Source organism: Lepidochelys olivacea (genome assembly GCF_965140295.1).
Source record: "Lepidochelys olivacea isolate rLepOli2 genome assembly, chromosome: 7".
Lineage (NCBI taxonomy): Eukaryota > Metazoa > Chordata > Testudines > Cheloniidae > Lepidochelys > Lepidochelys olivacea.
Window position 1 is genome coordinate 62638640 of NC_140417.1, and position 27643 is coordinate 62666282.

Below are 27643 nucleotides of genomic sequence, written 5' to 3' on the forward strand. Positions count from 1 at the left end.
AAACCTGCAGACATATCTCCATTACTATGATGATCAGTACCGCCCCCCCACTACACTTTTCAAGATCCATGGGTCCTACACATTTCTGCATCACCCGGAATGGTCTCTTGCAATGTGTGTTTAGCATAAGAAGTTAACAATCTGCTCCACCTTGTATTTAGCTGTGACACTCTGACTATCTTTCTCAGACCTGAAGAAGAGCTCTGGGTAGCTTGAAAGCTTGTCTCTCCCACCAACAGAAATTGGTCCAGTAAAAGATATTACCTCACCCACCTTGTCGCTCTCATATCCTGGGACCAACACTGCCACAACACCACTGCTAACAGTTGTGCTTTTGAAAGTCACAAATGCTTTGCAAAAACCCTATCCATTGGAAAGATTACTGCATGATAACATATGTCTGAGGAAAGGTTTTGTACTTTATCTGTTACATCTCTACACAAATTGCAAATATTATAGTAATCATTCTTCCTTCTTGCTGTTTAACCCGATAGTCTCACTGGAGCCATAATTTATTGATTGCTGAGAGTGCTGTGGGAAATAGTATGAATCAACTACAGTGATGATTGAGGTAGAACTGGCTGGGTTTGAAAGTTGAGACACTGGCCATTTCCAGGGGTGCACAAGATATTTGAGCAGCCAACTGTCTGTAAGAAAATCTCTCCAGCAGCTGGAGGATGTAATCTGAATAGCATTTCCAAATTTAGTAGGGACAAGTTTAGCACCAGCTGTGCGTTTTGTGTAAGGTGACGACCACATGCACTAGTGTGACTTTACAGAATCCATTTCAGTGGCCTGCTCTTCACTATACAATGTGGTCTCAATATCTGGAGGAATGTGAGCTAGATCAGTCTTCACACAACATAGAGCTGCACTGATGAGAATAAAACATCTGCCTGTGATCTCTTGGATACTATGCTGGTAGCAAGTGTCCTCTCCCAATATAGGGCTCGATTTGGATGCCCTTACTCACACTGAGTGGACCTTACTCCATGTGAAGTCCCATTGAATGCAGTGGAATTATTCGTGGAGTAAGGTGTACTACCCAAATATCAATAAGGGCATCACTATCTGGCATGATTTTCAGGGGTGTTGAGCCTGCCCCAGCTCCTTTGGACTTCAGCTGGAAGTGTGGAGACAGCCCTTCTGTAAACCATGCCTCAGATATGGCTCCCTGACCTATTTCTCTTCCTCTCTCAGTGATTCTGTGGGCTGGTCAGTTGGGATCATACTTGCTGATCTTGAATGTTTCAGGGTATAAAACAGCACGTGGTCCCTCCAGATGGGTCTATATTGCTCTATAGAGTATCAGATGTTCTTGTGACATCAGCTAGTTGCTGTATCTGTTGATGAGTATTATGTTTGTGTGTGTGGTCACTGAAGGGGAGAGCATGGAGAGGATTCACTCTATTGTGCAGTAATATTGTGGTTAATTGCAAAGTCTGGTTACAGCTGCTGCTGTCACTGTTCTTTAAAGTGGAAATGGGCTCACCAAAGATGTTGCCTACACTGCATTGCAGGTCACAGCCAGGGGTTAAAGTTCAGGGAAACACAGCTCTTGCTCCACTGCTAAAAGTAGATGGGAGTTCCCCCTCTTTCTCCTGGCTTGGGAGACCATTATTCCAACTGTAAGCAGGGTCTAATGAATTCTCCCCTGACAGCTAGATGGGAGGGGGAGAGACTTCAGGAGCAAACTGTATTTACATGAACACACCTACTCTGCTTACATATCCAGCAGATAGAGCAGTGTTGCTCAAAATAATCAACTTTGGCTGGCGTTGGGTTACAAATCACTTTAGTACTGAATGCAGGGGTAGTGAAATGCTGTTACCAATGTTGTTGTCATGATTGTATGAATAAAGGGGAGCAGAACTGTGCTTAACCTGTCACCCTCAGCTGAAAGGACCTAGTTAAGCCAGGGGCTCGAATGCCAGAGCCCTGTGAAACTAAGGGGGTGCGGAAAGGTGTCCCAGCCGGGAAGTGTGGACTCTCTCTAAGGGTGCCTGGTCTGGTTTAACTTGTTCCTCCTCACTGTTCAAAGAAAGAGCTAAATAGGCTTCATTAGGAGAAAGAACAGGAGTACTTGTGGCACCTTAGAGACTAACAAATTTATTAGAGCATAAGCTTTTGTGGGCTACAGCCCACTTCATCAGATGCATAGAATGGAACATATAGTAAGAAGAAATATATATACATACAGATAAATTGAAAGTTGCCATACAAACTGTGAGAGGCTAATTAGTTAAGATTAGCTATTATCAGCAGGAGAAAAAATCTTTTGTAGTGATAATCAAGATGGCCCATTTAGACAGTTGACAAGAAGGTGTGAGGATGCTTAATTTTAGGGAAATAGATTCAATATGTGTAATGACCCAGCCACTCCCAGTCTCTATTCAAACCCAAGTTAATGGTATCTAGTTTGCATATTAATTCAAGCTCAGCAGTTTCTCATTGGAGTCTGTTTTTGAAGCTTTTCTGTTGAAGAATTGTCACTTTTAGGTCTGTAATCGAGTGACTAAAGAGACTGAAGTGTTCTCTGACTGGTTTTTGAATGTTATAATTCTTGATGTCTGATTTGTGTCCATTTATTCTTTTACGTAGAGACTGTCCAGTTTGGCCAATGTACATGGCAGAGAGGCATTGCTGGCACATGATGACATATATCCCATTGGTAGATGTGCAGGTGAATGAGCCCCTGATGGCATGGCTAATGTGATTAGGTCCTATGATGGTGTCACTTGAATAAATATGTGGACAGAGTTGGCATTGGGCTTTGTTGCAAGGATAGGTTCCTGGGTTAGTGTTTTTGTTATGTGGTGTGTGGTTGCTGGTGAGTATTTGCTTCAGGTTGGGGGGCTGTCTGTAAGCAAGGACTGGTCTGTCTCCCAAGATCTGTGAGAGTGAGCTATGGGGACCATGGCAGACAGTGAACACACAGAAATTAATTTTCCATGGTTTCTACCCCCCTGCTGCCTGGAAATATTTTGTTGCTGAATTGGGCCCTTTATTTACTAGTTACGAATTTTATGTGCCACTTTAATAGCGTGCATTGTAACTCTTTAAAGACCTGCATTAAACAGGCCCAGACATTGTGTTAACAATCTGCACGTTACGATGTATTTTTTGTAACTGCTTGTTATAGCATCGGCTATTAAGAATTTATTACTAGTGCATTTTAGACGGTGCTTTACAGTAACTTTAATTACAGCCATCTAGCTATCATTAAATAAATATTCATCAAGAGCAGGAACCCCAGTGTAAAGTGACCCAAAAGACTTTTACCTGCCAAGACCGGAGGTCAGGCCCTTAGGTGTCAATGATGCCATTGGCATTTGCAAGGAAACACAAACATTTAAAGCTGTGCAGGGAGCTGTGTTCCTCCCCTGTGCTAGGCGTTCATGAGGTCATCAGCTGGAGCATGAGAGAAACAGAGTCCTGAGGGCCTGAACTTAGCTCTTGGCAGAGGAATGAAGGAAGCAGCATGGGCCAAATTCTGCAGTCAGTCCCCTGTCAGCCCATTGAAGACGGTTGGATTTTTGGCAGAGCAAGTACAGGAGAATGGCTGCAGGATGGCGCCCTGGAACAGAAACTGTAATGACAGCATGTGCATCCCAACAGAGCCCTGCTTCTGGGAACTGCTGAGCTCCCTCCATTCCCATCAACCTGAACAGTAAAGTGAAACACTTAGGCTCTGGTACAGCTTCAGATACGGTGATTATGAATGTGAAACAATCCAAAGGCTCCAGCTGGTCCAAAATGCATCTGCCACCCCTTCTGTGATGAAACCCATGCTCCAGACATTCCACAGGCTCCCAGTCAGCTTCCACTCCCAGTTTAATGCCTTGGTCACAGTCTTCAAAGCCAGGGATGGATCAGCACCCAGCTGTATTACACACTGCCTTTCTTTCCACCAACCACCAGGACAGTTGCATCCCTCTGGGACAAAGTCCTGGTTGATGCGTGTGAGAACTGGTTGAAAATGCATTCTTGGTCCAGGGGATCTGGCTGAGGAATGAAAGTGTGGAGGAGAGGAGATGAATCCAGTCTGTCCACCTGTAGGAAATGCTGCAATCGCGTCCTCTTTAATAAACCTTTCCCACCATAACCACAACAACAGTCACAACTTCAAATCCTACCCCAGCGGAGCTTTCCATTACCTGAAAATGGAGAGGAACCAGACACTCCTTGAAGTCTACTTTACATGCATGGTGATCAGATACTATAGTCATGGGCAGCAGCACAAAACTGCAAGATAGAAACTGTTAGTGATTCAGGGATCTCAAACATTTTCTGTGCAAAGCACTTCAGTCTGCATTAAAAGTGTGACCGTGAACAACTTCTGCCCTGCCCAGCTCAGATGCTGGTATCTCAAATGAAGACAAATTGAGAGGTGCCTTTCATAGGTTTGCTCACAGCTCTAGTCTATAGTTCATGCCTTTCACCCAAACTGGCCCTCCAGACAAACTTTAAGTGGTATTTAGGAAGGCTGACTTCAGTGGGAGGTTTGGATTGTGGGGTCAGCAGAGGTACATGCTGCCATTTTATGTTTAAAACCCAGCGCTTTGCTTGCTTTGCTGCTCTGCTCCAAGTTTTCTGTTGGTCTCCGTTTTGGATTGTGATGAAAATGATATGGCCCCTCTGTGGGCTGCCACATTGTTGCATTAGATCTCTTGACTATGACTGAGTAATCTCTGAGAATTTCATAGGACTATCGGCTTCTCTTGAAGGAAAAATACATGGGTGCTGTGAGGATATGTGCACTGTTTCTTTAAATCTGTAGGAGGTCGTGATGGTTAATGCCTGCCCGAGTCCTGCCGACCCTACATCTTCTTCCAGCATGGATTGATGCCAATGGTGAATTGTGGGCCACAGCCTTATTGAGATGAAGCCTGAGGAATACCAAAGCTCTTTTGGAAGTGGGGGTAGCCTCAGTTTTCACTGTTTGATAAGGCAAATCATCCCTTGCCCCAGGTCACATTTTATGCATTGGGGCTAGAGTGTCTGGAGCCTGGAAAGATTGAGAGTTTTGGTTTGGAATTCCAGTTCCACCCCCTAGAACTTTGGGAAACTTGCATCCAGATCCAAATGTCATGGCTAGTACATCCTCCTAGTACGGACTCCAACCATATTATTATAGCAGACAGCGTTTGTTTCGGGTACTCTTGCAGAGAAGCACACATTTTGGATTATTCACAGCTGGTTTGGGCTGATTTCTTCCAAGCAGGTACCTTTTCATCTCTGTAACTGATGGTGATTTGAGTTAAACGCCAGTATGATGGCTGTGCAGGAAAGGGGTTTGTTAGGACCTTATCCTCACAAGGTAAATTCTCATAGCAGAAAACATTCTCTCTTTAGCAGCTGCTGCTGGCATTTGGGATGACTGTCGTACTCAAAGCAACTTCTAAAAGCATGTCATGCTGACCACCAGGCATAAGCCTTCCACTATTTAACATACAGGCTTGTTTTCGAGAGCTGTCAACCTGGACATCTTGTCACCAGCTGTGTGCAACAGGAGAAGGCCACATACAGTGAGTGGGTCCAACTACAGTTAGCTAGATGACAGAAGGACTAAATGCTGCTTTGGTGCTGCTTCCTGTCCCTTGTCCATTCCTCTCACCCATTGCTAGGTTTAGACCCTTGTTCGTTTTCTCAGTCTACCCACTCTTCCAGATAGGCTCAGCTGATCTCTGTCCCAAATAGTCTGAAACAGAATCATGTTTATTACTTATATTGCCAGAGCCTTATTGTGCCAGGCATTGTACAAAAACACAACTGTAACCCACACCCACTCAGTGTGGGGCTCCGTTCCCCTCTAGTGGTGGCCAAGCCACATATAGAGGTTGATGAGCCAGCTATATCTTTTAGCTCAGGCGGTAGAGGTTCATGGTTTAAGAGCCAGAGGTCCCAGGTTCAATCCCATTACTTGTAAAGAGACAACCCTTGCCCCAGAAAGTTTACTGACGATGTACTTATTTACCAGATATAAAGTGAGGCTCTTCTCCTGTATTAGCTCCAAAGTGCTTCCCCATTAAAACTGCCGAAAAAGAAGGGGTTAACTTTCCCTGTCTAGAAAGGTCATTGCTAGCAGGTTGCTTCCTGCCATGTCTGTGTCTTTAGGGCTAGCTGCAGCATTGCTGCCTCTGTTCCTGACCCATAGCCTTTGCTGTGAGCCTTTGCTGTGAGTAGCTCTGTGCTGTGAGCTTCAGGAAAGCGATGGCTTGGGTATCTCTGTATTTACACAGAAGGGAGGCTTTTACATTTAGTGAGGGAGTCGGAGGAAAGAAGGGAAATGGCAGGAGGTTGACAGTGAGTATATTAAGAATGGGCATTTTATGGCAGTCTGAGTCATTACTAAATTTAGCCTGTGATGCAGGCGTTAGTATCCCCATTTTACAGATGGGGAAACTGAGGCAACGAGCAGTTCTGTGACTGCAGGTTATTCGCTTAGCCAGGGGCAGAGCTATGCAAAACGTTGGTAGTGAAACCCAAGTCCAGGCAAAGTCCAAAACTTGGGAAAGATTTTCCCAGAGCTACGTCTGTCTCCCAGGGAACCTGGGCCAGTTTAGGGTCTGAGGCGCAAAGTGGGGAAAAGTTGGTGCTTCTGCATGATTCCCACTCCGAACTGATGCTTTCGGCTAAGTGGTGCTTCGAGTTTCGGGGTTCACTTGACCCTGAAGTTCAGAAAGAAATTCAGGATGTGCACACCCAAACCAAGGAAGATGTGACAAACTCCACATGCTGCTCTCCAGGACTCCTGGCTCTTTCCCAGACAGAACTGGGGAAACTTGTCCGGTCCTTGCTGCTGCTGCTGCTGTGGGTGGGTGGGTGGGTGGGGGTACCTCATAAAGCAGGTATGCACCTGCACTAAATGTTGTGACTGCCTCTGAGTTTTGCTTTCTCAGTGGCTCTTCACCTCTTTCCACTAATCCGAACAACACGACTGCTGCTTGCAAAGGCCAAGATTCAGCACATCAGAGAGCCTTCAGAAGTGCGGCTTCAGCAGCATGTTCCTTCCACCAACCTCCTTTGGCAAAGAGATGAGCCATGCCACTTGTAGCAACGTCCTGTCTTTTAGGTTTCCGACTGGATAATAGGCAAAGGCTGGCACTTCCCTTCCCATGGCGAGGTAGAAACAGAACAGAAGAGAGGAATGGAGATCTTCTCATGATGGGAGACTTACAACAGACCAAAGCAAGTCAGCTCTTTTGTTTTATTCCCACAGTAAGGGCTATGGTCAGTCCAAGTGCAACCCTGACCACCTGTTAAATCAGGTTTGTGAGCTGAAGTTTATTGGAATTTGAGATGCTTCAGTCTTGGTGCTTGGGTATGGATCAATAAAGGCTTCTCTGATAACAGTGACAAAATGCATGTGCTACCCATGCAATCCCAGGTGCCCCTCATAAATCATTAAAATACTGGCCTGTTATAATCAGACCCCTGGGTATAGAGTAATGCACCATTTGAGAACTAAAAATAATAAAGTAAATTAGTACAAAGGTCAAACTGAGCTTGAACAGACTGGGATTTGCTGGCTCATCCTCTTACAGTCTAAAAAATATAGTGAAAATAAATGAAATCCCACTCTACTTTAAGCCATCATTGTAAAATCTCACTGTTAAGCTGGCTGTAGAGGAGACAAACAGGAACTGATCAGATTTTGCCTAGTGGGTGACTTTCATCCCAGTATTTGTGCTCGTTTTCTGGATTCAAAATATGTCTGTTTTGGATCAGCCTGAGTATAGGTTAATTCTTACCACATTTCTAAAATAACTAACCATTCAAGAAAAAAACGATCCAAAACATAACACACATTGCAAGCAAAAAAGAGAAAAGAACAAAATTTACCCTGTAAAGGAATGATATCTCTACAAAGAGCAGTATGAGGCACTAGTTAGCCATTAAAAAAAAAAAAGAGGCACAATTATTCTATTAGATGCAAGGGTCAACTTTCTGAAGGGCATGTCTCCCTCTAGTAGCTGGAGGCCTAAGGAGGCAGTAATCCCTAATGCTGCTTTAGCCGAAGGAGGTGCTCCTTAAACTCTAATGGTAGGGACTTCTGGTTTTTGGAGCAAAAGAATCTGCATTCCATCGACACTTACAGTGTTGTATGAGAGTGAATGTTATGCGATATAAATGGTCTAAGTGACCTTAGTGTGTGGGTTGACTGACAGCGAGGTTTATGTGTTTACAGAATGATCCCAAAGACTAACTTCTAACTGCTGTGCTTCCATTTGTCTGTATCCACTTGTTGTTGTCTCTTGACTTTATATTTGGGTAATAAGTTCTTGGAGGCAAGGACCATTAAATACAGTGCCTAGCAATATGTATAATAAATAATAATAACTGGATCCCCTTCATCCCATGTGACATTCTAACATTTGGAGGAGGCAGGGTTTTATAACTGTATTTACAAACAGTTGGGCACAGAGAATCCCCTCCTGGTTTTTTTTCGGTGTTATCCTTTTAGTGGTGCATCTGTCCCTGTGGCTTTCTTTGCAACAACTGCCCTTCAGTCATAGAGGACTGGGTGCAACTCTGTTGTGAGCCTACTGAGACTGCTGTTGGACTGGCTACAGGCATTACAGTCAAGACATGTCAGCTGCTTATTGTGGTGTATTGAAAACTGTGTTAAAATGACACTATCACTTTAAGATTCAGGGGTTTCCTGGTCCTGCTTACAGCCTAGAGGGCTCTATGGAGAAGTGTGTGATCCGGTTCTTCAGCAGGCAGCCTGCAAAGAGCCAGGCTAGAGCAAGGTGGCTTGAGTTGTGCCTTAGGGAGCAGCCTGCTTTATCTCTCACTGTTTGTTGGTTCTTGTGTGCTAGGGTTTTTCATTTTAAGAAATAAAGTAGTGTCATTGCAATCTTTCAGGGGGAGTATTTGAATATTGTTTTTTGTTTCTAACTCTGTGGGTAAACCATGAATCTATTCAACCTTGGAGCTCACCATTGTGCCTTCTCAAGGCTCCCAACTTGAGGCACCAGAGAAAGGTCCGAGGAATTGGCCCAGGATCTTTTTCACAGCAGAGCACAGCAATGAACAACAGGGTCACTAGACCAAGCCTATTGCTTCCATTGCAAAGCAGTGAAAAAAGTAATCATGAAATGTTAGCAATTAATAATAAATCAAGTAAGAACTAGGCTATTAATCTGGTGAGAAAGAGAACAGCCTGGTGGGTCTGCCCATGTGGGGGCCAAAGGGTCTAAAGTCAGGACTGAACTTGTTCTAAACTCCTGGGACAATCAAGGTATGGTTCTGTACTTGCTGGGAGAATCTGGCTCTCAGTGACACGAATGTAATCCTACTAAAGCCAATGGGGATGCTATAGGCTGTAACAGCTATACATACGTATAAATAGATATATCAATACCTTAAATGGAACAATGTTGAAAAAAGATGTATTTAATTTCCAACTAAAGCATACAATCATCACTTAATTTGGATTGGTTTTTAAACTGGGATCGTGGGGGAAATAGTTGGAATGAGAAAGGAAAGTCAATTATCTCCTTCGTCAATATATGCGAGAGGAAGAGTTGTAGCACAGCCTCGTTTGGGGACTTTATGCAGATCCATAGGTCAACAGTGATATTCAGACCAACTTAATTTACTCACAGGACAAAGGATCAACTTTTTTGGCTGTGTGGTTGCATATCTTTGTGACAAATATGGAAGAATTTGAACCTCCCTGGTCAAATTGCCTTTGGCCCCCGGCTAGTACTCTGTAGTGTGAGCATTGGGGATAAATGGAAGTCTTGCAGAGAATCTACAGCCAGGATTAGAGTGGTGTGAATCTTTCATAATGAATCCCAAAGCCACATGAAATCTCCAGGAGACAGAAAATGGAATATTTATTATGATTTCCTCAACAGTCTGAATCTTGGACCTGATTTGCCAAAAAAAAAAGAGAAAGAAAGAAAGAAAGAAAGAAAGAAAGAGAAAAAATCAGAGCATTTTTAGACAAGCTTGGGTCAATTTTATGATATCTGGAACAAACTCTTGCTGGATGGGAAACAACTTTCCTGACCCACAAGAGTTTTCGAGATATCAAAAAACTTTCCAGGACCAAATCAGAAGAAGAAATCGAAATCTTGAAAATTTTTGTGAATGGATAATCCAAAAATGTAATTGGGCCTAACCCTAACCTTTCATTTCAATAACCTGTAAAAACTGCATTTTCATGGAGCCTTTTTTATTTTAACTTTTTTTTTACTACAAATAATTAAAATTTCTACTCAAAAAGCCAGTTTTAAACCAGCAAATGAAAATTTTCTTTTAAAAAATGTCAACATGGGATATTTTAACAGTTTCAAACTTTTCTTTTCAATTTTTTTTTTTCAAATCAGGAGATTCATTGAAACTGACTCTTTCTAAATGAAGACTGTTTGCGGGACAAATCAATGTTTTCTGATGAAAAAATGTTGTGCCTGAAAATTCTGGACTAGCTCGAGACCAACCCATGGGAAACTCAGTGGCTTATGACCCCCAAACGAGATGAAAATGGGCAGTTTTGGCTATGTTTTGTTCTGAGTTTGTTCTGGAGCTACTTTTTTTCTTGCGTAGGGCTGGTGTAGAGCAGCAACTACAATTTCACCTGAAGTTGATCGAGGCAAATGGCTACGTGAGCAGTAGCAGAGTTTTTTGCAGTAATGCCTCCTTCATATTTATAAATTGGGCAGTAGGTAGTGATATGTTCGATGGTCTGTCATGGGGAACCACACTCAGACAACGGGGAGTCCTTGATTTTCCATTTATGCATTAGATATCCAAATCTACCATCGTTGGTTCAAATTCGGTTCAGAGTTGACCAAGAATACCGTGGAAGGTCAAACCAGGAACCTTCTGGATGGGAACTGGCACAAGGTGCTTATTTTTTAAGTCTTGTTTAGCCCAATCTGCTTTCCAAGCCTCCTCCTGATCATAGCCTGATTGCATGAAACTAAATGAATGTTCCCAGAAAGGCTTGAGGGACTTAAGATGTTGCAGGGAGGCATTGTCAAGGTCTTGATGAATAGGAAGACATCTGTTTTCCTGGATTTGCTGAGCTTCGCGGAATGTTGCAGCAGTTTGGCACGTGCTGGAGTCGACTTAAGGGTCCCCAGGATGCACCAGATCACTGTATTCACACAAATGGTGTGTGGCTGCATCTACTCCATACGCACAATGTTCAGCTACTGAATATACAAGTGCTATTGCGGATGTTCGCAGCACTGATGCTGGTGCACCCCAGGGTTGTACCTGCTAGTTTCTGGATTATGTTGGCTCTTGTTTTTATCTTTTGCAGCTACCTTCTCAAGATGATCATGGAAGGAGAGGGTGCGGTCGAGTTTCACTCCATGCTATGTTGGAGTGTAATCGTGTTGCACATTTTTACCACAGAAAGCTACTTTCAGTGTGTTTTTGGCACTCCTGTTATCAAGATGAAATGTGCTTACTATTGTTTTTCCAGGATTTGTTTTGAGCTTCCATTTCCGGAAATATTGTTCCATATTTTGGAGGTCCTCAGTTAATGCTTTCTCGATGTCATGTAGGTTTTTAATGCTTGGATTGTCATGGCAAGATCATCTGCATATCCACATTATCGTGATTTAGTTGGAGGCATATCATTTATGTAAATATTAAAAAGGGTTGGCGCAAGTACAGAGCCTCATGGTAGCCCGTTGTTTATGATATGGGGTGAGCTGGTCTTATTACCCAGGTACACCCATAGGCATCTGTTACTCAGCATGGTCCACAGAAGGTGAAGTATTTGGTAGCAAGGTATAATTTTAGCAAGTTTCAGCGTCAGGCCCTTAATCCATTCAGTATCCTATGCAGATGACAGGTCAACAAATACTACGCCAGTCTTTAGGTTTTTTTAATAGCCAGCCTCAATGTGAGTTGTGAGTGCCAGAACTTGATCACAACTACTGTGTTTTGGCTGGAAGCCTGCCTGTTCGACAGGGATAATTGGCTCAGTAAAAGGGCATATTCTTTTGAGGATGATACGTTCAAGAAGTTTATAAGTCGTATATAGTAGATAAATTGGCCTATAGCTTGGGGCTACTAGGAAGATAAAACTCAAAGCGAAACTCAGCAAATGGGGATCCCTCTCAAACTGACACCAGAAAACAAAATGTTTGTATGGACCCCTCAGAACTAAACCACTGGGAATCAGACAAGCTGTGTGCACAGTCCTTTTGCCCACAGGTGAGAGTGCTCATCAACTAAACCATAGAGATGCTTTAGGAAGACAGCATGACATGTCTTGGTCTCAGATACAATTTGCCCTGAAGTTGATGAGAGTTGTGCGTGTGTATCTGAGGGCAGAATATAGCCTGTAGAATGAGAAACAGATGTAATGTGAGAAACTTTCATGCTATACTGTAATAGTCTGAATTGTTTCCATCATTTTGGGTTAAGTAATTCCCCAATATCCAACTCTAAAGTACAGGCACTGCTGCCTTTATAGGCCCCAGGGAAAGGAAGCAAACTAGTCTTTCTTTCTTTCCCCAACCTTACTGCTCATATTTTGCTTTCGATGAATTACTCTTCAAATCCTTAATAAGATTTCATTCCGATAAAAGATATTTACTGGGGGGGGGTGTGTGTGTGTGGGGGGGGGGGGGGTTGTGGCAGTAGTAAGGCTGTGTTTATTATAGAAACAGCACATGACTAGCTTCACAGTAAGGAGAAGCCAAGAATGCAGAGCACTGCAAATCTATCAGAGCAACAGCATGTTTTCCACCTGTTGAGGCAGAGATCACAATACAACAGATGCACATAATAATTACCTGCACCTCAAAGGCAGCTCCAGGTCCTGCAACTTCTGCTCCCTGCCTAGCAGACAGCAGGAGAATGGAATCACAAAACAGGGGCACTGAGTAAGTAGAGTGGATATTGTTCCTGAAAGAGAGGATAGCAGCCACACTAAAGAGAAACCTTAAGGTGGAAGATGTGGAAGAAAGATCAGAGAGAGCATGAAGCTAAGAGAGGAGGGGAGGAGTGTAGCATTGGAGCCTCAGCAGACAGCTCTATTTTTAAAGGGACAATCATGTTTTTTACACACTCATTTTAAAGACTGCCCTTGTTACTTTAATAACCTCATAGATTATTAAAAACAGACACAAACATGCTCTACTAATCTGTGGGACCCATTTCCCTCTCTGTGATTGCCCCATGATGGCTGGTCAGGTTGGGGGTGTGTGGCCCCCATGGAAAAAGCCACAGCAGCAGAAGGTGAGGACTGAGGCTAAAGCTATCTGCAACAAGACCCAGTTCCTCTTTCCCTGCTGTGGCCCCTGGCAGTCTGGCTGCATTGGACTGTGCTACCAGGCATGCCCTCATCTGTGGGTGCCCTGAGAAACCTGGTGAAGGTAAAGGGAGTGGAGGAGTAACATAAAGGTAAAACAGCTTCAGGTTCTAAGAGTAAATTCCATGGAACTAGAAGGGGAATGATTTGCATCTCCCTGGCTCTGCCCTTGGTTTAGTCTCCTCCTCCTACCATATGGATTTCATGAAGAGAGCTCTGCAAGGCCTGAGTGGTGCAGGGTGGCCAATACCACAGACGTGATGGAGTTCCCTTCTACATGAAGGGGGCAGATCTCTATATAAAGGAGCCTGTCCTGCATAGATCCGGAGCAAGGGGGATGATCTCCCCCATGATTTTATCTTGACAGAAGCAGATGATGAGCCCTGTGTGATGAGTTGGAGTTTTCCTTTAAATTCTTACATAGCGAGGGTTAGATAAACAGTGTCCCCTTAGCCCTGGGACAGCTCTGTGTATAATTTCCCATGCAGACAGTAATGTCTGATGGTCCATATTTAGCAGGAATTAATTTAAACGAGTTTCCTAGGTCTGTGCTCTTTGCTCTCAGAGATTGATCGATTGCACGTTCCTACTCACTGCCTTCCCAGCCCTATAGTAGGCATTGCCTCAATAACTGCAATTTACAAGGAATTCTGTCACTGCAAAAATCACATTTCTCACATTCTGCTTTGGTTTTAAGTAGTCACTAAGATCATTGTAATTGAAAGGAGTTACCAAAAAAAAATCTTTCTCTATTTTTTCAGTTTGCTTCGTGCATTTGACAGCATTTTGTGTATAATCAGTTTCACGTTTTCTCTGTATATTAGTCAATCATTGAAAAGACTCTTATAAACATGAACAGTGGATCAGGAAAATCTTACAAAATGTTGTGAAGTACGTTATTATAGAATTTACTATTTAAATTAGGAATGCCCTGTCTGGACTGGAATTAAAAGCAACATTGTTTTAATCAGGTTTCAGAGTAGCAGCCGTGTTAGTCTGTATTCGCAAAAAGAAAAGGAGTACTTGTGGCACCTTAGAGACTAACCAATTTATTTGAGCATGAGCTTTCGTGAGCTACAGCTCACTTCATCGGATGCATCATGCATCCGATGAAGTGAGCTGTAGCTCACGAAAGCTTATGCTCAGATAAATTGGATAATCTCTAAGGTGCCACAAGTACTCCTTTTCTTTTTGTTTTAATCGTCCTTTTCAATGCAAGTTGCTTCTCTTGGTAATCCAACTGGAGAAAGCAATCTAAAGCTTCACAAATGTTTCAGTTTTTGGGAACAACAATGCAAATCAGAACATGGCATGGAGCTGCAGTTGTTCCACCACTCACATAGTTTCCTATGATTAATTTTGTGCTGCCCAGTGCATGTATTAAATTCAGTGTTATTGGTTTGTAAACAAGCTTAAAAGTACTTGCCTGGAAGTTGCAGCTCCTTCACTGTGCTGTTTTGGATTAATTTTGTTTCAATGATGCCGTTTAGCTTCTTCCTAAGATGTCAGTTACACAGCAGATTTCCCTACTGCCTGCTACTTTCAAGTGTATTCAACTTCTATTTTTAATGAGTTAATTATAAACCATGATCTCCTTCCACCTTTGGATCTAAAGCATCATCCAGTAAAGGGCAGCTGAGAAAAAACAGACAGAAACTGAGATCTCAATGGGATCAGATTCTCAGCTGGTGCAAATCGGTGTAGCTCTGCTAATGTTAATGGAGCTACACTGATTTACACCACCCAGGAATCTCCTTGTGCTGTTGAGTAAACCTATCAATTCAAAGTGCCATAAAATATCCCATCCACCTAGGATTTTTTTCAAAGAATCCTAAATAAAAATAGCAATAAAGCATTCATTGCAGGGAATTTCCTGAGGATTAAAGACCAGATGGAATTAATAGCCAGAGGTGCAGACTGGGCCAATCTGTTCCTACTAGCTGTTCATTAATCCTGGGACAGGACCTCTACCTCAACATGGAGTAAAACACATCTCGCATAGGGAATATAAGTTATTAATTTATTATTTTTCTCCGTGTTTGTGCAACAAATTTGTCCAAATCTGGTTGTATCATTGCTTGCTATATATATGTATATAACTGTGTGTGTGTTTACAGCTTATTACTGTGCAAAGGAGTTTATGTTAAGAATTTCAAGGTGGCTACAGACAGCTTTCCTAATTATCTGAGATGTGGTAATTCTGGCTCTAATGGAACACATTCAGTATGGTGTGGTGATTCGCTTTCTTGAAAGAGTGATGGGAAAACTTGTGGATTGTATGTAGGATTTTAAATGTGCCTGTACATATTACCCAGGGTTTAGTTTGCTGAGCTCTTCAGCTCAGCCTCAGGTTTATACTGCCATCTACTGGTGAGAGGGGATCATAGCTCCTAGCTAGTTCTCTCATCCTGTTCCCACAGAGTATACTTATTACAGGAACCATCTGCAAATCCTTGGGTTGGAATTTGCTATTGGAGAGACAGTGTAAACACCATTCGAGTGATTTTTTTTCCCAACAAATCAACAATGCTGAGAAAATGCACTAGAGTTTCTTTTGTGGAAACGAATGAACAGCCCTATAGTAAACCATCACAGCTGTAGTATCAATGACACGTTATAGTCCATAGTTCCCCTGGGAGGAAAACATTGCCTGAAGAGCTCAGTCCTCCCTCCATTGAAGTCAATGAGAGCTTTGCTATACACCAGGGGTCGGCAACCTTCAGCAGTGGTGTGCCGAGTCTTCATTTATTCATTCTAATTTAAGGTTTTGCGTGCCAGAAATACATTTTAACATTTTTAGAAGGTCTCTTTCTATAAGTCTATAATATATTACTAAACTATAGTTGTATGTAAAGTAAATAAGGTTTTTAAAATGTTTAAGAAGCTTCATTTAAAATTAAATTAAAATGCAGAGCCCCCCCGGACCGGTGGCCAGCACCCCGGGCAGTGTGAGTGCCACTGAAAATAAGCTCGCGTGCCATAGGTTGCCAACCCCTGCTGTAGACTTTAATGGTACCAGGATCATGCTTGAGTACTCAAAGATGTCTGGTCTACTTAAAAGTTCCATATTAATTCGGTAGGCTAAGGCAGATGGGATCTGCTGGTAATCAGGGAAAATCCTATAATTGTGGATAGTTCTGCACTTGACTGCCCGGGAGGCTGAAATCTGTCTTATGGACAGCATAGGGAGGGGCAATGCATGCTTTTCCATGCCGCCCTACTCATCTGCCTCAGCTCTGTTCCTCAGCAAGCAGCTCAGGGTAGTCTGGTATCCATGCCGATTCATTCCTGAAACTGGCCGTAAGGATGGGCACATCCGGGGCAGTTCTGGAGCTGGCTTTGTGATGTGGACGCCTGTCTACTGGGGATGGGACTGGGATGGCAAGATTCATTTCACATAATTACAAACTACCATAGAGGCATCAGATGACACTGACTGTGGGTCACGGCTGCACTGGCCCAGACTTGCTCCAGGGACCTTGAGGTAAAAGGTGCTGCACCTATTAGCACCCCCCTTAACAATCCAGTGCCCCAGTGGCTTCTCTTTGTGTTTTCTCATTGCAGATGGGCAAAGACTACAAAACACGATTATTTCTGTGAAAGTCGTCTTGATTTTGAGAGGGAAAACTGTAAGTAATTAAAAGTTGCAAAGTTGGATCATCTTTTCGGACCTAATGAAAGACCCTTGATTCTCAATGGCTTTGAGTTTTGCCTTGCGTGTGAGCACACACACACCTCCCCGCACACTCCCTCTGCTGCCAACGCAATAGTTTTAGACCCTCAGCTATGAGACCATTACCAAGCTGCCTCCTTCATGACAGCATAATCATTTTCTACAGCAGCCGCTTGACTTTTGGTGGGGAGCAGCCAGAGCAGATGAAAATCCATTCAAGTTAAGATCTTTTCATGAAAATCCCCTACTGATGAAGACCCAGGGGGAGGAGTATGGAAAACAGACTGGAATTGTTTCTTAAGAGAGTGGCTTCAACATTTCCCAGCTGTTCTATATCTAAAGAGCCTCCATGGCCCAGCCAAGAGGCTCAGACTGCTGCACAAATTGTTATAACCTATAACAAACAGATGCCAACATTAAAACCTCAAAATATTAACAATCTTAAACATATATAGCACCATGGGGGCCCTGATTGGGGCCTGTAGGCACTACTGCAGTACAGATTATGTAATAACAAAGCACTTTTCACCTCCAAAGAATCCTAACACTTCGCAGACTAATATAAGTGTCATGCATCACTGAAATGCAGTCACCTCTAGGGTGGAGCTTGGCAGCTGCTTAACAGTTTACAGCTATTTCTCACAACAGTTGAGGGGAGGGAGTGAAGAATACCATAACCAACTGAGCTGCAGGTAGAATTTAGATAGGCTTTATACAATGTATAGATAATAAAGTCAAATAAGCATTTACATATAGAATATGTATTACGCTGCATTTTCAGTTTATGCCCTTGGCTTGGAAAACATAATTCATTTTAAAAGAAATCCAGGAAATACTGATAGTGTTGCATCCACTCTCTGTGCAGTTCTGTATTATGGTTCTTTGTTGGCAGATTCTCTAACTCCTTTCCTCTCTTCATTTAATTTGATGTCCAGATCTCGGAGCTGGCTCAGGAATCCTGTATTTGGGCAGATCTCTCTGTGAAAATTCACCATTTTTAAAGCCTCCACAAGCGTCATGTTTTCATGGATCATTAAAAAAGCGAGCACTAAAGATGCAGAGCGGCTTATCCCCATGGCACAGTGAACGAACACTTTACCTGCAAATAAATGAAAAAACATGTGCCCAGTGGGATTTAGAACTTGAAAGGTAAGATAGACCCAGAGGGGTCAAAACATCCAGAATCAATAAATACAATAAATAACCAGTTTTTCACTGATTGTTAGTGCATCCTGAGGTGCTATTGGCTTGGGACACTGAAGCTCTCTGGTCATCCATGCATGAGTAACAGCAATAGCTACACAACTAAATGTATGCCGGAAGGGAGTGGGATCTAGATCTTACAGCAAAGGCTTGGCCATCAGGACTCCTTGATGATAATCTTGGTTCTGCTATGGACTCGCTGTGACTGGAGGTGGTTGAAAAATGGGGTTTTTCTTCTATGGAAAATTTTGGATAAAATTTGAATGCTGAAATGTTTTGGTCAGAAACAGAAATATTTTGCTCCCAAAATAAAATATTTCAGTTTGGAAAGGCTTCCACAGCATCTCATGGGGGTTGTAGTTTAAGTGCCTTGTACTCCCATTTCCCCCTGGTTGGACTATTTCTCCCACTATGGTCACCCATCTTGGAGAAGAGAGGTGGTGCATCATGGGAGATCTAATCCAGCCAGAAAGCATGACCTACAGAGGACAATGGGGACATAAAGAAACCAAACTACAACTCCCATTTCCAAATCAAAATATTTTGTTTTCAGGTATTTGGTTTTTTGACAAAAAAAAATTGAAACTTTCTGCAGAAGGTGGATGCTTTTTGTGAAAAATGTTGTTTTCCATGAAAACAATTTTATCAGAAAATTTTCAACTGGCCCTAATGGTGATCTTCAGCAAGTTATATAATTGTTCTGCACATCAATGTATCACTTGGCTGTAAAATGTGTATGTTACCTACTGTACATCAACAATTGTGATGTGAGGCTTAACTACTGAATATTTTAAAAGCATTCCAGTAGGAAGTGCAGTGTTATCACTGTTATTTTTTTTTTATCACCCAAGTGCTGAACTCTTCCCACATCTGTGGTTTCCACACTGGTTTTAAAGGAAGTATCCTCTTGATAGGTGATTTTGACTTCCATGTTGTCCTTGCCTGGCACCTTGTTAGGCAAAACCATCAGGAGATTGGTAATGGGATATGCAACTTTTAAACGCAGAAGTACCTCAAATCTCACAATAAAAGTCTCTGCCTTCATTTTGTAGGCCAAGTGGTTCAGATGTTCCTCAAACCAAGGCAGTTAGACATAGAAAAAAGACTTATAGTCCAGCTGGTTTAATCTACAGCTTTCTCCAGAATAGCTTTAATTATCTCAAATCAGGGGAGAGTCCATCAATTTCCTTGGGAGACTATTCCACAGACTAAAAGCTCTCAGGACAAGAATTTTTTCCTAATATTGCTTAACCTTTTTCTCTCTTACTATCACCTCATTACTCCAAGGTTGTACTCTAAGGCGATTCCACTCCTCTTAGTGTTTGCAAGCTTCATGCACTTGTAGGACCCTATCATGTCCCCTCTCTTAGCTATTTTTGTTACTACTCCAGGTGGTTTCTTTTTTCTAATTACACTTAGCACTCAGAGAGCCTGTTACCTTTCCAAAGTACTGTATGAACATGAACCCTCGCCCCAACTTTGCAAAGGTGTAAGTGACTATTCTCTCCATTTTACTTGTGGAGAATCTGAGATGTAAAGCAGTTGATTGCCCAGACCCATGAGGCACTGAGGAGGAAGTGGAGAATGATCAGTACATCCCAGGATCAGCTCCTTAATGACTAGTTGCCAAAGACCACACAGCCAGTCAGGATCAGAGGGAACAACTAGACCTAAAAAATTCCTAGCAACTAGGCCATGATGCTAATAGTGATTGGAAAGAATCCCAGTGACTTCCATGGGCATTGGCTCAGGCCCCCACATCCTTGGTTCATATTGCCTCTCCGGCTTAATTGACTGAAATAGTCTGAATTAGAGCTATAGGTCCCATTCAGAAAAGCACTTACACACATGCTCCCCATAATATCAAACCCCTTCCTTACCTCCTGCTGTGTGTAAGGCTTTGTGTATGAAATTAGCAGCATCATAGAAAAAGATACTTAAATCAAAGGAAGGGTCATCGAATGCTTCTACTCCATGGTATGCTACTTGCAGATCTTTGTAATATCTGGCTCCTGTGTTGATACTGTACGGCCCATCCGCTGCATTTAGGATGTGAGTAATATTGAGGCTTTGAAGAGTTGCTTTACTTCTAGCAGCCCATCTGTTGAAAGACGACGAAGGTTTTACTGAGATCATTGCTGACTTTCTGCATTAAAATAGCCCTGTTTAATGTGAGTACCCACTCACCCTGGGGAAGAATGCAAGCACTGCAGCTCGCTTTACAGGGCATTGAATGGCTAACAGACAACCCTGTTAGTCCATAGTGCCTTGGTCTTAAAGAGGTGGCTACTGAAGAATGTGAGATGGTATTGTAACCACCACTTGGAGTTTGCCCGCTGCTGGAGCACCAGATTGAGCCTCTAGGTCAGTGGGTCTTTAATTTGATTGCGCCCCCTTCTTTGTGTCTGTAGTAATTTATATCCTCCTTCCTACCACACAAGTACATATACTGATTTTAAAAAAATCAACACACAACTCTCACTGAATATTAAAAACAGTAAGGCATTGATTCAAACTGTAATAAAAGCAAAAGCAAAACTGCGATTGTGTTCGATGCTTACAATTAAATGTGCACACTGCATGACAGCAAACGGATTAATGTACAGGTGGCAACAACTTTCTATCATGCTATACAAGCTTAACAGAAATCCGTCAAAATGCACAGCGCCATCTGAGGACCTGAAATGTCGCAAGGAATCAGCTTTGCTAGTTACACATTGCTGTGGGTAAAATGTGCGCAGTAAGTCTTTTTTTTCCCCCTAAAGCTTCTCACTCTCCCCCAGAAATACATTCCATGCTCTCACAGGGAGACCCCCCCGTCCCCGGTTTGAGAACTGCTGCCCTAGGGGGTGCTACCAAAAGGACTACAACTGAAACAGCTACCAGAGCCCTGTGACACCATTTCCCAGCATGCATGGAGTCAGGGGTGGGGACTGAAAGAACTAGAAATTCCTGGTGAGGCTAATACGGAGGCAGTCCAGTATTACGGAGGCAGTCCAGTATGTACAGAGGCAGACCAGTGACAAGCCAGGGCTGCACGCCCCCAGCCAGGGGACAGCCTGACTCTACACAGATAGGTTTGATTTCAGTTTTGAGTTTGGAAAGTGGGAAAGAAACAGCACAGTGCCCATTGTCCCCAAAGCAAGTGCTTGCTCTGCTGGGAGATCTAGCTGCGTGGATTGGGCCATTCCAGCACCAGGTAAGCAGCATCTAGCTAGAGAGAGATCCGATCTGGCGCCAGCTACTGAGAGCCAGCCAAGACCCCCGCCCCAGGATTCTAGACCATGGAAACAGCAAGCCTGGTATGAATCCAGAGAAGATCCTGGCCCAGCCAAGCATGAAGAATTAAAGTAAGCTGACTTCTATTTAAACCTGCCCCATGTCACAGTGCTGTAACACTCCATCTCAGGATTCAACCTCAAGATACCATGTTCCTGGGAAGATGCCAAGATGGGAGCTAGAGGTTGGGATAAATGTAACTCTTCCTCTCTTGAAATGGGGGAAAGATGAAAAATATTGCACCCCACAGAACATAAAATGTTAACACCTTAGTCATTATTGGGATAAAGTGTTGGGAGGTGAGGGATTTGTTTGTTTGTTTGTTTAATGTTTAGTACTTATTAGATAACCGTAACCCTTTCCTTCCCTGGATCCTATTTTCCTGTTCCAGTAAAGCCCCCCTTTGGCCTTGGCTACACTTGCGAGTTACAGCGCAATAAAGCTGCCCAGAGTGCTGTACCTCACTCCCCGTCCCCACTGGCAAGGCATGTACAGCGCTATGTCTCCACGGCTACAGCGCTGCTGGTCTTCCACCTCCCCCAGAGGAATAAAGTTTGTTGCGCCGCCGCTGGTGGGCTGCGGTGCCAGTGTGGCCACCCAATGCGCTCTGTTTGGCCTCCAGAAGTATTCGGAAGTGTCCCACAGTGCCTGTTCTAGCCACTTCGGTCATCAGTTCGAACTCTACTGCCCTGGCCTCAGGTGACCAACCATCAGACGCGCCCTTTAAATTCTCTGGGAATTTTGAAAATCACCTTCCTGTTTGCGTGTGGTGTGGAGTGCTCTCAGCAAATCTTTCCAGGTGACCATGCCTCCATGTGCCAGGCGAGCCCCGTACGGAGCAATGGAGAATTGTTGGACCTCATCAGTGTTTGGGGGGAGGAAGCTGTCCAGTCCCAGCTGCGCTCCAGCCGTAGGAATTACGATACCTTCGGGCAGATATCAAGGGGCATGAGGGAAAGGGCCATGACCGGGACGCACTGCAGTGCAGGGTTAAAGTGAAGGAGCTGTGGAGTGCCTACTGCAAAGCCCGCAAGGCAAACGGCCACTCGGGTGCTCCCCCTGCGACCTGCCGATTCTACAAAGAGCTGGACGCGATACTTGGGGGCTCCATTTCCTGCAGACCGACACGGAACACGGATCACGCTGCACAGAAACCATTGAAAGATGGCGCCAAATGTGGATGGAAACACAGGGATTGCTGGGATGCGAAGCGATGCATCACGGGGCATTAGGACAGGACCCAGAATGCCCTGCACCCCACGCCCCCTTCCTACAACCCATGACACCAGAATGGGAAGAGATGCTCTGTGGGATACCTGCCCATAATGGACCACTCCCAATGCCGCTGCAAATGTGACCACAACAGTGTGCTGGCAGCTGCCAATGTGGACAGACTGCAGCGCTTTCCCTACTCAGATGTACGAAGGCAGGTTTAACTCACAGCACTGTACATGTGCAAGTGTAGCCAAGGCCTTTGTTATGCTGCTCTTTTGGGTGTGTTCTTCCTTTGCTGGGGTTTCTGTTTATGTACTTCATTGTCCCTCATGTACTAGGCTTTACACTCCTTGCCAGCTGGTTGTATTGATTTTTCTCAAAGGGCAGCATCCCTGTGCACTGGGCAGTGAGGAGTCACCTTGGGTGGAGGCACCACATGCCATCAAATACCCAGGACCCAACCTGTGCAAGGAGAAGGAAGAAGCAACTCCTAATATTGATGATGGCAAGCAGCATGGAGAGAGAAGGGAGAAGGTTTGAGCCACGCTTCAGGGAAGGGACTACATGAGTACGGACCAGCCTGTGAGATACCAGTTGTTCAGGTATTCCCTCCTTGTAGTTAATCACTGGGAATGTTGTTCAGTGATTAGAGCAAAGGATAGTAGTTAGGACTCTCCTTTAACTGTCCACACCGATCCCACTTCTTGAAAATAGCCATTCTTTCTTGGGTTCCATTCCTGTTTCTGACATTGGCTCACTATGTGACCTTGAACAAGTCATTTCCCCTCTCCAGGCCTCCCTGATTTCCCATCTGTAAAATGGGGATAAAGTTATTGCACAAGGAAGTTGTGATGTTTGTATGATGTTTTTAAAGCACTTTAATATTCTCGGATGAAAAGCAATTTAGACAAATAGTCTGTCTGGTGATTAATAGAGAGAGGCAAAGTAGCTCAGCATAGCAACGTCTCTTTTGCCACAAGTACAAAGTAATTGTGTAATATGTTTTGATATTTAGTTATAAGCTGGTAAAAGAAATTCTGCTTTTGCATCTGCAGGGCCCCCAACCATATAATTATGGGACTTTGTCCTCTCTTCATTCTGAGTCCTAAGGCTGAACCTCTTGGACCTCAGTTACCTGTCTGTAAAATGGGCATAATAATACTTCCTTTCTCACTCATTGTCTATCTTATTTAGAGCATAATGTCTTAAGGGCAGGGACTCTCTCTTAGCATGTATATGAACAGTGCTTAGCATAATGAGATCGCGATCTCAGTTGGGGCCTTCTAGGCAGTATTATATACAGAGGGGATAGACACCTTTTTTTTATTTGAGGTACCTAGAGTTGAAAGATAATAAAATAAAAGCTGTTGAATGTCACTTGAAGGAGTAGCTTTGTACCATAACTAAATGAGTCCACTTCTAATATAGTGAGATAAATGAGTTTCTGTTTTAAACTGTGTTTAAACTGTGTTTATAAATGCAAACTCTAAATATTTGGAGGAGGTAAAGCCCCCAAGACCCAGTTGTCAATGTCCATGATACAAATAATAAATAAGTTTATCTTGCTAAAATCCATTGTGATCCATGGAACGTAGAAAGCACAGCTCAGGCAGACTATGAGTAAGTTATATGCATATATGTCAAGCTTCTCATGACATCCAAACCACTTGAGGCTGACTGTCATGGTGTTTGGCTTTGGAACCCTGTGATGTGAGCATAGCTTTACCTCTCACTGTTAGCCACCTCTACACCCCTCCATCTCTCTCTAATGTGCAAGTAACAACACAATATACAATATCCCCTTACGCATCTCCCAGGAATAGGTTTGGCCAGACTTGGTCCAAATGATTGTCAGATCCTCCTCTGAACCAGAACAGCTTCTGAAGGTCAGATAATGCTGGTGTTTCATATGGTGCCTGGCTGCTGGTTTCAGAGGAATAGCTCTTGGTGTGAAGCATACCTCCTCTTCTGTTTCACGTACTCAGGTGGTATCCCAAAGAGCCTTTCTGAAATAAACCAAGAGAAGCTTTTCATACATAACTAATATTCTCTGTAAATTAGTCCTGTTCTTTGCCCTCCAAATAATTTTGCATTATTATTACAAGAGTGTACAGTTGAGCCTGAACGTGTTGCTAAAGGCAGCCAGCCATGAGGGTTGCCTCTGCACTGTCACTATACAGGTATGGAATTTGTCCATGAGGAAAGCAGCATCATAAGACAGTATAGTAATTTCTTGTCAAATCATGCTGTGGAGAAGAAAAGCCCAGCCCCTTCCAAATGCATTGTGATTAACACCCTCCCTCCCCCCTCAGATAATCCTCAGCAACAGCACCCTGCCTTAGTACATCATTCACTGTGACGAACACAGGTATAATGATAAAGCCACCACCACCACACATGTCCAACAGCTCCGAGTAAACATCTAATTCACTGCTTGATACTTTAAGGTACTGTCGTTCTACTGCACTGCATTTTGTAGTTTTGAAAATGAATTCAGCTGCGGTGAAAAGTGTCAAACTGGTGCATTGCCACGTGGAGTGAGAAAGGGGGGCTTGAAATGCATTTAATGATGATGTATCCACAGAACAGGTACAGTATGGGCAGCAACAATGGATCTCAACCTTACACTGGAGATGCCATTTTTAGAAGCAAGGGGGTGGTTCAGTCTCCATGTCTATTCCGTGACAGGTCCCTTAAATACTGTGGCCCAGGGACATCTCATTATGTTCTGTACTAAGGAGAAACATCATCCAAGCTGAGGGAAAGCTGTCCTCAAGTGGAAGAGGCTAGTGAACCTTGATGGCCCTGGTCCAGGCCCAATAGTCCTTCTGGCCCCTTGTGTGGGGCTAGTTCTCCTGTTGAGGCTGTAAAGGGGAACTCAGTCCCTCCCTGTACCCTGGATTCCAGCCCAGGGACCCTGTAGCAAGTGGTTAAGATCTGTCTGGTCAGAGTTCTTGACTTTTCCCTGGGCTACTTCCTACAATGTCTCCATCTTCTCCTCAGGGGAGGTTGTATTCTCAGCAGCGGTCCATCCTGAGGTCTGCCCCTAGTCTCAGTCCTCAAGATAACAAAGAAAATAAATTAACAGAGAGAGATGGCTCCAACTTCTCTGTCCTGTCCGGATCCTCCAGCCACCTGTCCTGTGGCTCTGTGCCCACAGTCAACCAAAGGCCTCTATGAGCTGAGGTGAGACATCTGTCCACCTTCCCAGGCTGAGGCCTTCTGAACTGAACTTCTCCCTTTTTAGGGCTCCTCCTCCAAGATTGGCATGCCTTGCAGGTGCGGGGGATGAGAGGGTAGGGATGGGACTTTCTGAGCCCAAACCTGCTCTTTAACCCCTTCTTGCCTGGCATGGGACTTGTACACCCCATCACGTTTTCCTTGACACACCTGAAAGAAGAAATTGAGTATCTACATCTCTTTTGCAATGACATTTGCTGCTGTGGTAGTGTAAAAACCTATTTGTTGATTTCTCAGTAAATAAGCCTCTCCAATAGGTCCGGATGTCCTACTGAGCAATGAGGTTTCTCTTGCATGCTCAACTGAAACCTTTATTACTTAACACTGCACTAGCCTGGCATTTTATAACAACCATTAAGATTGAGCAAATTTCATTCCCAATTGCCTTTGCTACGTCTTAAATAATTTCTGAGATAATGAGGTCATCTTGGTTGGGGTGATGATTCTATCAACCCAATGATGCTAGTGACAAGTTAAACTAACATTTCAGAACACATCCATCTGACTCCTTTGAGTCTGGATTGCAGAAATACATTCATTTAAATACATTCATTTTTGCCCACTGCAAAACCCATTCATTTCTATTACCCTTGACAAAGGTTGTGATAATTTGGTTGCTTAGATTGTGAATTTTTCTGAACAGAGACCAGGCCTTTTTCTCTGTTTGGAAAGCTCCTAGCATGTGGTGGGTGCCACAGCAATGCACATTATAAAGCAGGATCGGCAAGAATGGGGAGAGATGGCAGAGGTGGCATCATGCTATTCAGCAACCTGTTGCCAGATCAGTACTGGCAAATGGACACGGGGGATCAAACCCCAGGCAGTGTGTGGCCCTACCAAGGCAGGCTCTTACCTGCCTCTGAAAGATGCCTGAAAGGTCTGTCTCTTTTATTATATACTTTGGCAACAGTTGCATAGCTTGTCATGCCAATAAAATCTCTTTAAACGGAATTATTGCAATTCTCGCCTCCAAAGAACATTGCACTTTTACCAGTGATCAACTTGACATTCTGATTCAGATCCAAACTTTCCCCAAAGTGCAGAACAATGTGGATTGAGGAGTCTATGTGGATTGAGGTGGTTTAGATACAATAGAAAGCCAGAGCTAAATCTGGGAGTGCTTTGAATCTATTCTATTCCTCATAAATTCTTATACCTTGTTCATTTTTGTAGTATCGGGACACATGTACCCACGGTTTGGGTTTACACTCATCTCTATAATTTTCCAAGTTTTGCACCATGTTCTTTTCTTCAACAGCAGAGACAGCTTTGGGGCATACACACAAAAAATTAGCAGAAAGGATTTATTTTGAGAAAAGCAGTTTTTCACCTGTGTGGGGAAAAATGCAGACAATATAGCAGGGTTTTGAATACTCCAGATATATTCCTTTGTGAGATTTTAGCCTACACACGATTTTTTTTTCTTTCGTGCTAATTTCAAGAGCACTGACAACTTTCCTCAGGAAAGGAGCTCTCATTGGGGTGACCATTTAATATGCAATAAGATAAAATTAAGCAAAGGGAAAAATGCAGGTTAGGAGAAATTCCCGAACAGTAAGGTCTGTTGATCCATTAGACTTTCCAAGGAAAGTGCTTGAACCTCAATTACTTTAGATGTTTAAAAGTAGATTGGATCAACACTGAGGAACATACTGTAGGGAGGTGTCCAGCAGAGACAGCAAGGCACAAATAAGATGGGATCTAAAAGGGGTCTCTTTTTGTCCTATCTCTCTCTTATGATTTTA

General features: G+C 43.4%; 2 protein-coding genes across 2 annotated transcripts in view; both read right to left on the reverse strand.

Annotated features, from left to right (window-relative positions):
• Positions 1-14804, reverse strand: part of LOC311524286 (dual specificity protein phosphatase 13B-like) — a 34187-nt gene extending 19383 nt beyond the window's left edge. The window contains exon 1 of the mRNA XM_084635230.1: positions 14715-14804. The gene's annotated coding sequence lies outside the window, so the exon portion shown is untranslated. The remainder of the gene's footprint in view (positions 1-14714) is intronic.
• Positions 14805-17814: 3010 nt separating this feature from the next.
• On the reverse strand, positions 17815-24616 carry LOC311523210 (dual specificity protein phosphatase 13B-like; the record flags this gene model as incomplete). Its single annotated transcript, XM_084632987.1, has 3 exons — positions 17815-18060; positions 20045-20265; positions 24465-24616. 3 exons carry the CDS (start codon positions 24614-24616, stop codon positions 17834-17836), a joined length of 600 nt encoding a protein of 199 aa, XP_084489113.1. The 3' UTR covers positions 17815-17833.
• Positions 24617-27643: the final 3027 nt, after the last annotated feature.